The sequence below is a fragment of the Cyprinus carpio genome, chromosome B2, assembly GCF_018340385.1.
Source record: "Cyprinus carpio isolate SPL01 chromosome B2, ASM1834038v1, whole genome shotgun sequence".
In the NCBI taxonomy this organism is placed as follows: domain Eukaryota; kingdom Metazoa; phylum Chordata; class Actinopteri; order Cypriniformes; family Cyprinidae; genus Cyprinus; species Cyprinus carpio.
The window spans coordinates 25,238,835-25,252,745 of NC_056598.1; the positions used below are offsets into that span (position 1 = coordinate 25,238,835).

The 13,911-nt window shown below is 34.3% G+C and overlaps 2 protein-coding genes across 3 annotated transcripts; both read left to right on the plus strand.

The window, feature by feature from the left end:
* Positions 1-850: 850 nt before the first annotated feature.
* On the plus strand, positions 851-5,965 carry LOC109108572 (prolyl 4-hydroxylase subunit alpha-1-like). Of its 2 annotated transcripts, none has more exons than XM_019121703.2 (14): positions 851-986; positions 1,316-1,412; positions 1,597-1,745; positions 2,041-2,166; positions 2,262-2,483; positions 2,971-3,116; positions 3,224-3,400; positions 3,772-3,824; positions 4,018-4,114; positions 4,439-4,489; positions 4,751-4,789; positions 4,898-4,966; positions 5,048-5,144; positions 5,278-5,965. In XM_019121703.2, exons 1-14 carry the CDS (start codon positions 908-910, stop codon positions 5,346-5,348), a joined length of 1,473 nt encoding a protein of 490 aa, XP_018977248.2. In that variant the 5' UTR covers positions 851-907; the 3' UTR covers positions 5,349-5,965. The 2 variants fall into 2 exon arrangements, with proteins under 2 accessions (XP_018977248.2, XP_042574796.1); XM_042718862.1 differs by having other exon boundaries at positions 2,971-3,104.
* Positions 5,966-7,241: 1,276 nt separating this feature from the next.
* LOC109112624 (prolyl 4-hydroxylase subunit alpha-1-like) lies at positions 7,242-13,911 on the plus strand. Its single transcript, XM_042718863.1, has 13 exons — positions 7,242-7,565; positions 7,909-8,005; positions 9,581-9,855; positions 9,949-10,170; positions 10,275-10,417; positions 10,525-10,701; positions 11,075-11,127; positions 11,329-11,425; positions 11,677-11,727; positions 12,952-12,990; positions 13,099-13,167; positions 13,253-13,349; positions 13,490-13,911. Exons 1-13 carry the CDS (start codon positions 7,487-7,489, stop codon positions 13,558-13,560), a joined length of 1,470 nt encoding a protein of 489 aa, XP_042574797.1. The 5' UTR covers positions 7,242-7,486; the 3' UTR covers positions 13,561-13,911.

The following is a 13,911-nucleotide window of genomic DNA, read 5'->3' on the forward strand; positions in this document are numbered from 1 at the left end:
AGTAGGAATGACGTACAGGTATTGCGGTATGATATATGTTCTGTCTCCCTCCCTGTTCTGTGTTGAGCTGGATGTTACGTGAAACCCACATGAAGAAAACAAGGCTGTCAACATACTTTGAGCCTTCATGTGTGAGATATGACACACACAACACATATATGCTGACGGAATGATGTACTTTAACTTTTAGTTTCTGCATTAGTCACACTCACTTGAATGACAGATGAATTAGATAACTGAATTATTTTTATTTTTATTTTGTTATTCTGCCTACGAAGGCACTAGAAATTTGGCCAGTGTCTGATCTGATTTGTTGCACATATACTACGTCTGGACAAGTGAGGCTGCTAGGTGAAAAAACATTTGTCTTTAAACATTTGTCTCTGTTGATATGTCAAACTGACAGTCTGTGATGATATGCAGAGATTTGGTTGTGGTATTCCTGCTTTAAAAAAACTGGGCGGACTAGTTCCTACAGACTTTTCGGAAAGTGGCTTATTTCAAATAAGCTTAAAATATGATTGCACAACAAACACACAAAGGTTTGTAAACCAATGACTAATAGAAAAGGTTTAATGTATAGTAAATATAAAATCTATATGCCCATAGTGTATGCAGTGTTAAATGATTTTACAACAGGTCTCATGATCGAACAGACACAACAATGTTTGGCCAGTTAATTAATACGTACAAGAAATTAAAGACTATTTTTGAATCAATAACTGTCACGTGAGCTCAGTCAAGTTAATTTTCACTTTCGTTTTATAAATCTTAGATTGCAGTGCTGGGAAACTGGAAAATGCAGGCAGATGATGTAATACAGGTGTGTCTTTAAATGGATGCATATAAACAGTCCGCTAGTTCCCTTCTAGATACATACACAAGTTTTTGTTTTGAGGTATTGATAATGGCTGTAAAGGAACTGACTATACTTGTGGTGTGTTCTTTGATTGTCTGTACTGGGAGTGAAATCTTCACTTCAACAGGTATATAATTTATATTTGGATACAATATCAATTAATACATTTGAGTTTATTCATTTTTAATTGTTATTTTACTGTTTTGTCTATATTGTTTATACTGTTACCATGAAATGATTTTCTTTATTCATTTGTGAGACACTTTTGCCTATAATCAGATTTACAATCCAATTTTCCCTTTTTTATTTATTGATTTAATGACTAAAAATGATTAACTTTCTCTTTTGTTTCTTGTTAAACCCTTCTCATTGTACCTCCAGTTATGTTGAAAAATAAATCAATTAAAAGAAATATAAGTTCTTTGACAATAAAGTGTAGATGTATTTGTTTTATAGATAAAATTTCACATCTTTTTGAGGAGGAGAAATTCCTTCTGGATGCCTTCAGTTTGTACATTGATGCTGAAGAAGAAATTGTAAAGAAAATGAAGAGGTGAAATTCCCTATATAAACCATGAAAGTACTTTTTATTTAAAAAAAAATCAGTTTTCAGCAACAACCTGGTGTGGGAAACTAATTGTGACAACAATCTTATATCTGGTTTTAGATCAAGATTATATTATTAAACACATTTATTTAACACTACAACATTTGATAAAATTTTATCTTCAATCCAGAGATCTTCTCCTTCTTCAACTGGGCACATACTCAGACCCTGTGGACCCTGAGCAAATAAAAGACCCCGTGGCAGCTTTCATCCTCCTTATACGACTGAGATCTGAATGGATGAGCATCGAAAAATACACCTCGAGGAGTCTTTCTGAATGTGAGATCTTATTTGTTTTTTAAAGTGAAATGTCTAAACATGCATTGTAGATCATAGAAATGAAAATCTGGAGAAGAACTGGTGATGAAAGAGTGAAACATATACATTATATATATATATATAATGTGAGCAGAAGAAACTTTATCAAAAATTAGTATATATATATATATATATATATAATATATATATATATTATATATATATATATATATATTATATTATATTAAACTTTTTATATGAAACTATTAAAAAATGCAGTTGTTTATTGATCTGTTCTCACATATTTGAAAATCAGACAACGTGTATCAGACAGTGCTGGAATATGCAGAGATCCCACAGGTAGAGGATTTGCAGGGTGCAGCTTTAGGACTGATCAGTCTGCAAGAGCTCTACAAACTCTACCCACACAACATCACAAAGGGTGAACTGTTTGCACCAATGTGGTTTCATTGCAAGAGTTTTTTCCTTTCAAAATAAGTTCCAATCTGATTAATGCTTTCATTTCTCATTTCACAGAAACATCTTTAAATGCAGATCAAGCCTACTTTGTTGGGTTTGTGGCTTATAACGAAAACAAATTCCAGCATGCCTTTCTCTGGTTTCTGTACAGTCTGGGCAGATTAGCAGAATACTCAACCGTTACTGAGAAAGAGTTGCTCCATTACCTTAGTGACTCAGCCTATCATTTTGGCAGCCTGCCTGTGGCAATCTACTTCAGCCAACAGCTTTTCAGTCTGGGTAAGTTTATGGTGACATGAAGTTTAACACTAATAATTTTATATTAGAAGTCAGAAAGAGCTTTAATACTAAGTATGTTTACATACACAAGGAATTTGACTTGACGACAGAAGCTTCAGTGCAGAAGAAAGTACGGACATAGTGCAACATACATGACATGACAGTGCAGACATACAGTACATAACACATTAGAAATGGAATATAACACTAATATACTTGAAGACAGGAAGTTTAATTGTAGAAGATATTGGAATATATGTGAATTTGTTGGTGTTTAAAATTTTTTTGTTTTTTTGTTTATGTGGTTTTTTATTTTTTTTTTGTTTTTTTGTTTACATGGTATGTTATTTACATATGTATAAATATGTCAGTTATGATGGACAATCTATAGTTATGGAAGTTATGTTCGGGCTGAAAAAACTGTGCCTGGAGGTTGTCAGACAACTTTGCAATCAGACTATTGAAGTCATAAATTCCTTTGCTTCAGACCCAACTAACGAAGAAGTCAAAGTTCAGCTGGACCTGTATAGATTCCTTCGCTACCAGAAAACATCAAACAAAGACATATTCACTCTGATCAATGAGTCAAGTAACTCCTATGAGGCACTGTGTAGAGGAGAGGTTGATGAGAGGGCAAGTGCAAAATCTCAAGTTGAAATCATTTTTTTACATCAAATTACAAACACTCATTGTGAAGCTTAGTGCGTTAATTGTATGTTTATTATGTTTGATCAAATCAGACCTCCAAGAGGCAGATGGCGCTGTCCTGTAGGTACAGCACAGGTGGAGGAAACCCCAGACTGATGTATGCACCAGTGAAAGAGGAAGTGGAGTGGGACGAGCCTCGAATCATCAGATATCATGACATTATTTCAGACAGAGAGATAGAGATCCTGAAGAATATCTCCAGACCTCTAGTGAATATCTAACACACACATAAAATATTTGACTGTCAATATTATTAGAATCTAATATCTATTTTGATTATGTTTTATTGTGCTGCTGAATTGGTAAGGGGCATTTCTTTGAAAAGTTGTATAGCCTCTTAATTCTAATGAAGACAAATCTTGATGCAATGAAATGTAATCATATTGTCTAGCGTAACAATGTCCCAAAGTGAGGTTCATAAAGAAATTATTTTCTTGTGAAAAACCAGATTGAGCATCGTTGAAAATCTTCAGGATGAATTGGAGTGCTTTCAGGCCAGACTTGGAGATTTGGTTGCCCATATACTTTTGACCATTTATTTATATCTGATGTTCTATTTACCTTTTGTGGTCTTCTGTAGCTTTCTAGGTCTGAGACTATAGGGGGAGTGACAAATATCCGTACTTCTCAAAGGTGATGATCTCATTTTACCCATCATGTTCCCAACACTGTATAGTAAATATTATTGTACAGCATTAGTACTTATATTATTTCTTCACACTTATTACAGGAAGAAAAATGGAAACACTTTACAATGTGGCTGAATTTGATGTAAAGTATAAAGTGGTTGTAAAGTGCTGCTGAAAAGTCATTCCTTTGTTTTCAGTGTTGTCCTAGATGAAGGTCACCCAGTGGTTGCTCGTGTCAATCAGAGGATTGCAGATATCACAGGACTCTCCATGAAATCAGCTGAACACCTGCATGTACGGTCATAGTAAATAAGAAATCACCTGTTCATGCGCAGGCAGTATATCTTTTTAAGGTCAACTCTTTCTCTGTCCTAGTCTTGCAACTAGCGTGGTCACATTCTCTTGTATTATAATATAATCTAATATAATATAATGATTTCAGGCAACATTGGTTTAAGAGCTTTGAGGGCCGATATTATATTTTCATATAATAATTTTATTTTCACCTCATTTATTGAACTTCAGTCTCATTTCAGGATTAGCATGTTTTTTCCTTGTGAAATATTATGTTGTTTTGCCTGAAAACTTAATTTAATTTAAGGTGCAATCATTTTCCAGGTTCAGAATTATGGCATTGGTGGCAAATATGAACCACATTATGATGAATTGGTAAGATCATTATTACTACTAAAATACAGCTATTACATCAATTTAGTTTGCAGTTTTAAAAGGTGTCTGTGTGCAGTTTATGTTGTTGATGAAAAATGTGAAAGTAATTCTTCAACTGTAGAATGACTTTCACATTTCCTTAACCAAGGCTCGCTTTTAGGTCTTCAGACAGAATAGCTCTATTCTCTGTTATTGAGAGACTGATTACATGTTAACCAATCAAATCATTACAAGATAACTTAACTATGTTTAATCTCACAGTATACTGAGAATGGGAGGATTGCTACGTTCTTAATTTATGTAAGTTTTGCCCTTCAAATGCCATTGTAAACATTCAAAATTAATTTATACTTTTATTTGCCATATTTACAATCCTTATGAACAATAAATGATGTGTTCTTGCTGTAGATGAGTGATGTGGAGATAGGGGGCTCTACTGTGTTCCCTAAAGTTGGAGTTGCATTGAAGCCAAAAAAAGTAAACCCTCAAATCACTGAACTATACCTTATATTAGAATAATTGAAGTTAAATTCATGCATCAATTTTCTGCTGCTTAAGGGTTCAGCCGTGTTATGGTACAACCTCCGCAAGAATGGAAATGTGGATTTGAATACAGAGCATGCTGGATGCCCTGTGTTAAGGGGAAACAAATGGGGTAGGTTTTTAAAGAACTTGGATTACTCTTTTACTGTGAATCTTCTATAATGTATAAATAAATCTATGTTAAAATGAGCCAATTTCATTTTAGTTTTATATGACAATGAGCTATATATTTGCTGTCTTTCCAGTGGCTAATAAATGGATCCATGAGTATGGACAGGAGTTCAGAAGACCCTGTTCTTTGTCATACTTGAGGTGAAAAAACCATGTAGAAATCATATTAAGCGTATCTGTACTATAGTATCTGTTACATTTATCATGTATCATATAATTTTTGTATAGAATCTGTATAATTTATACTGTATTAAATTTAACTGTGATTTATTACTGTTTATGTGCCAGTAATGTTAATAATAATTGTAATATATAATTAAAAAGTGCAATAATTGCAAGAGAGTAAAGTAAAGTTTTAATAAGATATCAATGGATAATCACTTTACCTGAATGGATCAATCGTAGCAGCCAGTAAATATTCCTGTAAATGAGACGCTACTGTGTTCTGCGCAGTTGTATTTAAAGCTGTTTCCGCTTCAGTCTGTGTTGGAATGACAATTTATATGTTTTACAAGTTTTGTGGTATGCAGTTGTGTAATGTGTTGTGCTGGTAGGCAGTATGTTTGTATATGAAGTATGTATGTATGTATATGAACTGAGTTTTTTGTGTGTGAACATGCAGAGAACAAGCCCGTCAACATACCTAAACATCACATGAGATGTAACTCTCACAGCAACACACAGTAAACCAAGGATAATCATTTTGCAAGATTTTAAAGAATATAACTGTGAATAAATCAATAAATTAACCCTATTTAAGGAGTCATTTGTCAGTTACTGTCTTCCTAATCATTTGGTTTAATATTATTGATATGACCTTTAGGCTAGTTTTCAGGGCAGCTGACAACATACTGAATTGCATCGAATGCCTTTGTTGCTAGTTTCTGTATATGTTGGTTCATTCATCTAACATTTATTTCACAGTAATGGTTTGAAATGTAGACAGTATGTACTCCACTTATGGACTTGCAGAACAATAATTGTTTGAAAACTCAGAAGTTGTGTTCAGAATCTGTGTTGAGACGCAGGACAGACTGGTTCTTCTTGATCTTTCAAACATGTGTAAATAACAGCTCTCAGGTTCAGCACAACTTCAGTTTCACTTGGGTGCCTTGTATAATTTACTCTCCTTGGAAGCTTTTCAAATAAGCAAACAAAATTAATTTAAGGGCTGCGATATAACAGGACCGGTAAAACTTTTATCATAATAATATTTGCTAATAATATGCAAGTCACATGAAATTCATACTATAGCTTATTAATTTATGCTGCATGCAGAAATTGTAACTGTATAAATATATTGTTAAAATATACTGTGTACAGTAACTGTGATTAGATGTATCAATATCTGATTAATTCAAAGTCAAAATCTTTTAGGAACTCATTATTAAACCTGGGCTCAATAACACACAGAAAATATAATGAAGTAATCTTTCATTTCACTTTTAATTTCTGCATTAGTCATGGATAAGATTTCCATGTTATACAGCCGTGACTGTTGATGCAGCATCCTGCAACAATACAACAAAAAGAACACTATGCCAGTAAAGTTTGACCCGTTGTTAGGCAACATTAGAACAGGCCTTGATAATACAATAGTTTATAATATAGGATGTCTCTCCATTTCTATCATGATTATACCCTTTGTAATCTACAATTGGGCAACATGAAATTATATTGATATAGCTAAATAACTAATTACATAGAAGAAACAAAAATATTTTGTGAAATGTCATGACTGTCATGATGTCACATTTATGTTCTGTTTTGAGGAATTTGATGTATTTCTACTTCCTTTGGTCCCTGTGTTTCTCCTTTGATAAGTTTCTGTTTCTTTGGTTGTCTTAATTACTATGCCCTGCTTGTTTAGTTACTCATTTGTTAACTGATTAGCAAATGTGTATATATAGTCCTCAGTTTTCAGTCGTAGTTTGTTCTTGACTATGTTGCATGTTGATTCGCTGTGTTTTGTGGTTGTTGTTAGATTGTGAAGCCTTATGTTTCTCCAGTGCTCCTTTGCTTTTTATATGTTTAGTTACTTAAAAGTCACTTCTGTGATTAGATCCTGCCTCTACTTTCTTTTTTCCCACAGCCAGCTTGCCGACTCAGCTCATTCATGTGAAGTTTCGCTTTCGTTTTTCATAAAATAGTAGGAATGCTTAATACATGGGCAAATACAGGTGTGTCTATGTAAAGATGCATATAAATGGTCTGTATTTCAATTTCATTTCAAGGTACACATACACAAGTTGTGTTTTAAGATAGTCTACTGAAGGTTTGATAATGGCTATAAAGGAACTGACATTTGTGGTGTGTTTTTGGATTGTCTGCTCTGCTGGACATGAATTCTTCTCATCAACAGGTTTTTAATTGTATTTAATTACAATATCAAATGCAATATATTTTATTCGTATTAACTGTAAATAATTCAATGTTATAGTGTTCTATCAATATTTCTCTAACAAATGTTTTTACGCTGTTACCATGACAAGCTAATTTTTTGTATTCATTTGTGAGACACCAAAACTCAACACTCATACAAACATTATAGTTGCAGATTTTAACTTATTAAATTCAGTTATTGACTAAACAGTATTAACTCTCTTTTTAGTTTTTTATTTCATAAGCCTTTTTCACTTCTAATGGAAAAAAATATATATATCAAATGTTCTTTGGCATTAAGTGCAGATTGTTTTATTCTGTAGATCAAACTGCACAGCTTGTTGAGAAGAAGAAATACCTTCTAATGAGCTTCAGTCAGTACATTGATGCTGAAGAAAAGAATGTAGAGGCAATGAAGAGGTGAAGACACTTTCATTATTCGCTATGTACAGTACCATTAAAAAGAGGTCATATGATGCTATTTTAAAGATCATTATTTTGTGTATTTGGTGTAACAGGATATGTAAACATGCTTTAATGTTCAAAAAAACACATTATTTTCAAATACTGTAAATTATTGTAGGTCCTCTATGTATCGCCTCTCTCAAACAAGTCGTTTTCAACAAAGCCCCTCCTTCCGACAAGTGCAGTCTGCTCTGATTGGCCAACTGATCCAGTGCATTGTGATTGGCCGAACACCACAAGCACGCATCGGAAATGTAACGGCCCTTTCCATAATTGCAAGCTTTAGCTTTCAAAGTAAATATCAAGACATAAATAATGTCATTAGTTTTACCATCAGTTCAAGCCCGAAAGGGGAACAGAGTAGCGTGACAGACAGGGATGATGCAGTACACGAGCCTCGGTTAAGACAGCTGACGTGCTATGATTTCTGACAGACTGTTCATGCTACTGTACCCGTCTCTCTCTCTCTCACACACACACACACACAACGTGTTACTCTACGCTGACTCTACAAAACTCCACATACTTAATAGTAATAACAAAAACATACTTACAGTCGCTGATTCAGAAGCGCCAGATTGTCGTAGGAAAGTCGGAATTGACCCATTTTTTTTTTTTAGACATAGTGTTTGTGCACAGCCAGCCTTGTACACACTCCTTGGTTCACTAAACTGTCGTCCATAAAATGCGTTAAACAAATTTTAACATTTGGGTTGTGCTGTTCTTTTGTAAACAAATCTTAACAATGTTTGAAAGTTCCTCATTGCATCTACTTTCAGAAGGCCAAATAAAGTGCTTTTGCTTTCGCACAGAAACACAGTGTCTCAACACAGGTTTAAGGCGCGATCACACTAGACTTTGAACGTGCAAAAATTTTTCGGACGCCGCTGCAAATATGGGCGGGAGCAGGATATAACGGCACCAAGGTTTCCCCTCAGTTATCACAAAATGGATACCGATGTGCCTGTACTGTGTCTTTTGCAATGTTGTCGAAAGCGTCTTATGCTGTTCACAATATACGACGCCATTGTAAAAGACACAGTACAAGCACATCACAAATCAATGGAACGAAAAGTGCTGCGTGACCGCCCCTTTAACATGGCTGCATCAACACTACTGCGGTTCCTGAAACCACGCCTTCTTTCTTTGCGTGCACATTTGGGCGGCCTTAAGCAAATATTTCTACATCGTGACGTAGAGATGTGGGGGGCATGTTTGAATGAGGCGGTTTAGCCTGGTTTGGATCAGCCTTTTCTTTTAGATATAATAAATCCTTTTTTGGGAGACTTTGAGCTTTGTAATTCTGCAGATCCTATACATGCACAAACAGCTACTGTACATAACACACTAAAGAAAAGGAAACCAAGAAATCACATCATATGACCCCTTTAAACTCCAAGATTAAAAAGAATTACATTTTATAGCAATTGATGTTTAATAATCATATATATGGTGTTAAATTTAGAATTATGTAATTAAATAAATATTTTCAACAATACAACTTCTGATGAACCCCTGTCATCAATCCAGTGCTTTTCAGAATCTTCTGCCTTTATACTCTGACCCTGTGGACCCTGAGGAATTCACAAGGGACCCTGTAGCAGCTTACAAACTCCTCAGACAACTGAGAAATGAATTAATATATATTGTAAAACACATTCGACTGAGTTTTTATCAATGTAATGAGTATCAGTATGAGTTGGAGTTCCTAGAGATCCCACAGCCAGAGGACTTGAATGGTGCCGCGTCAGGACTGATCAGACTGCAAGAGATCTACAAACTCTACCCAGAAAACATCATGATGGGTGAACTTTCCATTGCACCAGTGCAGTTTCACTGAGAGAGTTTCATTTTGTTTTCCTTTTAAAAATCAGCTTTGATCTGTTTTGATTTCACAGAAATGTCATTAAGTGCAGATGAAGCCTACCATGTTGGGTTGGTCGCTTATTACGAAGACAAATTTCAGCATGCCTTTCTCTGGTTTCTGTACAGTCTCAATACATTAACAGAATACTCAACTACTAATAAGAAAGATTTGCTACATTACCTTAGTTTCTCAGCCAATCGTTTTGGCAGCCAACCTGTGGCAATCTACTTCTGCCAACAGCTTCTAAATCTGGGTGAGCTCATGGTGCACTGGAGTTTAATACTGATATTTTTATATGGGAGGTTATCAGACAATTTTGAGATCAGATTATTAAAGTCTTAAACTTCTTTGCCTCAGATCCAACTAATGACGAAGTCAAAGTTCAGCTGAGCCTTTACAGACGCCATCACTTCATGAGAACTTCAAACCCTGACATATTTACACTGAACACAGAGTCAAGTAAATATGAGACACTGTGCAGAGGAGAGGTTGATGAGAGGGCAAGTGCAAAGTCTCAATTTCAAATGATTATTTGACATGAAATTACAAACACTCAATGTGAAGCTTTGTGCATTAATTGGATGTTTATTATGTTTGATCAAATCAGACCTCCAGGAGGCAGATGGCGCTGTCCTGTAGGTACAGCACAGGTGGAGGAAACCCCAGACTGATGTATGCACCAGTGAAAGAGGAAGTGGAGTGGGACGAGCCTCGAATCATCAGATATCATGACATTATTTCAGACAGAGAGATAGAGATCCTGAAGAATATCTCCAGACCTCTAGTGAATATCTAACACACACACACAAATTAATAAAATATTTGATTGTCAGTATTATTAGAATCTAATATCTTGTTAATACATTTGATTATGTTTTATTGTGCTATTCAATGGGCAGAAGTATGAGATCATTTATTTTAAAAATTGGCTTAGCCCCTTAATTCTAGTGAAGACAACTCCTGATGTAATGAACTGTAATGATATTCTAGATAATTGTGTGCTCAAATACTTTTGGCTATCTAATGTGTGTGTGTGTGTGTGTGTGTGTGTGTGTGTGTGTGTGTGTGTGTGTGTGTGTGTGTGTGTGTGTGTGTGTGTGTGTGTGTGTGTGTGTGTGTGTGTGTGTTGATGTTACATTTACTGTTTATGGCCTTAGGTTTCTAGGTCTGTGACTAAAGGGGGAGTATCAAAGAACCGTACTTCTCAAAGGTGATAACCTCATTTTCACCCCTTATCTTGCCTTAAAATTAACACTTACATTACATTACGTTATTTTTTTAGTATTCATATTATTTTTTCACACTTATTATTGGAAGAAAAATAGAAACACTTTACAATATGATTCATTTCAATAACATAAATTAAATGTTATTTTAAAGTATTACTGAAAAATTATTTCCTTGTTTTCAGTGTTTTTCTAGAGGAAGGCAACACTGTGGTTGCTCGTGTCAATCAGAGGATTGCAAACATCACAGGACTCTCCATGGAATCAGCTGAACACCTACAAGTACGGTAACAGTAAGAAAGAAATTAAATGTTCATGCGCAAGCAGCATATCTTTTCTTTACTGCCCAAATAAATAAACTTCAGACTGGCCTGCCCTTTAATATATATATATATATATATATATATATATATATATATATATATATATATACAATTTTATATTGAATATAAATATATTTATATATTTACTCTTCATAATATTAAACATGTTTTGTTCCCTGTGAAATATGAGTGGTGCAATTATTTTTCTAGGTTCAGAATTACGGGATTGGTGGCAGATATGAACCACATTATGATGCAGAGGTAAGATCACAATGTTAATATACAGGTATACATAAATTTGTATAGACCAACACAGAATTTGCCATGGGTCCCCTCAGGAATTTCTTCATGGTGTTGGATTTATGAAAATAAAAAAGCAATCCACACACCAAATACAAACAAGTTTAAAGACCAAGATCCATTGAGAAAATATTTTACTGAAGATTTTCATATAAAACAAAATATTCTGCACGAAAGAAAAAAAAAGATTAAAAATAAAGGATTTATTAGGTAAAAAAAAGTCTGTGGTTATCTCTTCTTGAAGAGACTTTGACATTGCTTTTTTCTTTTTTAAAGGGGTCATCGGAAGTTGATATGATTCTTTGGGGTCTTAATGAAAAATCTGTAACATAGTTTGGTTAAAATTTCTCAATGGTAGTGTAAAACAACATTTTTATCTTGCAAAAACAGCTCTGTCTACAGCAAGTCGTTTTATTGCATGTCACTTTAAATGCAAATGTGCTCTGCTCATCCTGCCCCTCTCTTCTGAGCCGCTCTCTAAGAGACAGTAAACTTTAGCTGCATTCATCATGAAACTTGCTAATAAGCACATTATTTGGAAAGGGGATTTGCAAAGATTCATTAAAAAGCCCTTTACTCACTTCTTCTGTAGGTAAAGCTGGATCTCGAATGATTCGCGTGAACATGGATGCATTTAGGCAGGGGGCACATTCCCTTCAAAAATCACACTGACAGTCATGTGAGATTGGCTCAAATTGAAAAAGGGGTAATGATTTAGCGAGATAAAAAAAACACTGGGTGGATCTTCATCATTTTAGGGTGGTTGTGTACACACATTGCCAACACACATTTCAGTTCAAACAACTTGAAAAAGTGCATGTCGCATCCGATGACCCCTTTAAAACATGTGTTTCATGTCACAACTGCAATATACTTTAATTACAAACTATTTTGTTGTTGGTGATGATGTTTAATACATAATATAATATTTAGCCTATCCACACTTTGATGACTGATGACAACACAATCTAATGTGCTCCTCTTTCTTCAAGTGTATTAACTAAGTTGACCTATTGCTTAATCGTTCTTAACCCAGAGAGAACCCATGGCCAAAAATGCTAATTAGGAGTAGGACTTCAAACTGAATGGCTCTATTCTGTGTCAGTGAGAGCTTGATTAAATATTAACCAAATGATTGTAAGATCAAGTCATTGCAAGATAACTTAAGATTGTTTAATCACACAGGATAATGAGAATGAAAGGATTGCTACATTCTTAATTTATGTAAGTATTGCCCTTGTCATTAGTCCAAATGGCATTCTAAATATTATAGGCCTACATTATAAGGTTATTGTTTTACTATGAGCAATAAATCATGTCCTGTGACTGTAGATGAGTGATGTGGAGATAGGGGGCGCCACTGTGTTCCCTAAAGTTGGAGTTGCACTGAAGCCAAAAATGGTAAACCCTCAAATCACTTTTATATTAGGCATATTAATACGACTTAATACAGAAAAATTCATACTTCAGTTCTCTGGTTTTTAAGGGTTCAGCCGTGTTTTGGTACAACCTCCACAAGAATGGAAAAGTGGATTTGAATACAGAGCATGCTGGATGCCCTGTGTTAAGGGGTAACAAATGGGGTAGGTTTTTAGAACTTGGATTACTTTTATATTGTGTATCTTTTATAATGTGCATAAAAATCAATATATGTTATAATGACTACATTTTATTTCAGTTTCGTATGACATTGATTTAAAAAAAAATTCTGGTGTCTTTTCAGTGGCTAATAAATGGATCCATGAGTTTGGACAGGAGTTCAGAAGACCCTGTTCTTTGTCATACTGGGAATGAAAGACACTGAGACCATGGAGAAGTCATATGTAGTGTATCTGTATAGAAGTATCTGTTATATTTATCATATATATTTACTTTAGACAGGGTCATAGTAGCATTAATTACTGTTAAGGTGCAAGTAATTTTAATAATAGTTAATATACATTAGTAATATACAAATATATCTTTTAGCAAGATATAATAATGTCGCCTGAGTGGATCAGCAGCCAGTAAGGAGTTATTCTTGTAAAAGAGTTGCTATTGCATTCTTTGCAGTTAGATTTAAAACTTAATTTTTAAATGTTTCCTTTTTTTAGTTTGTGCTGGAATAATGATTTGCATGTTCTGCAAGTAAAAAATAAAATGTGT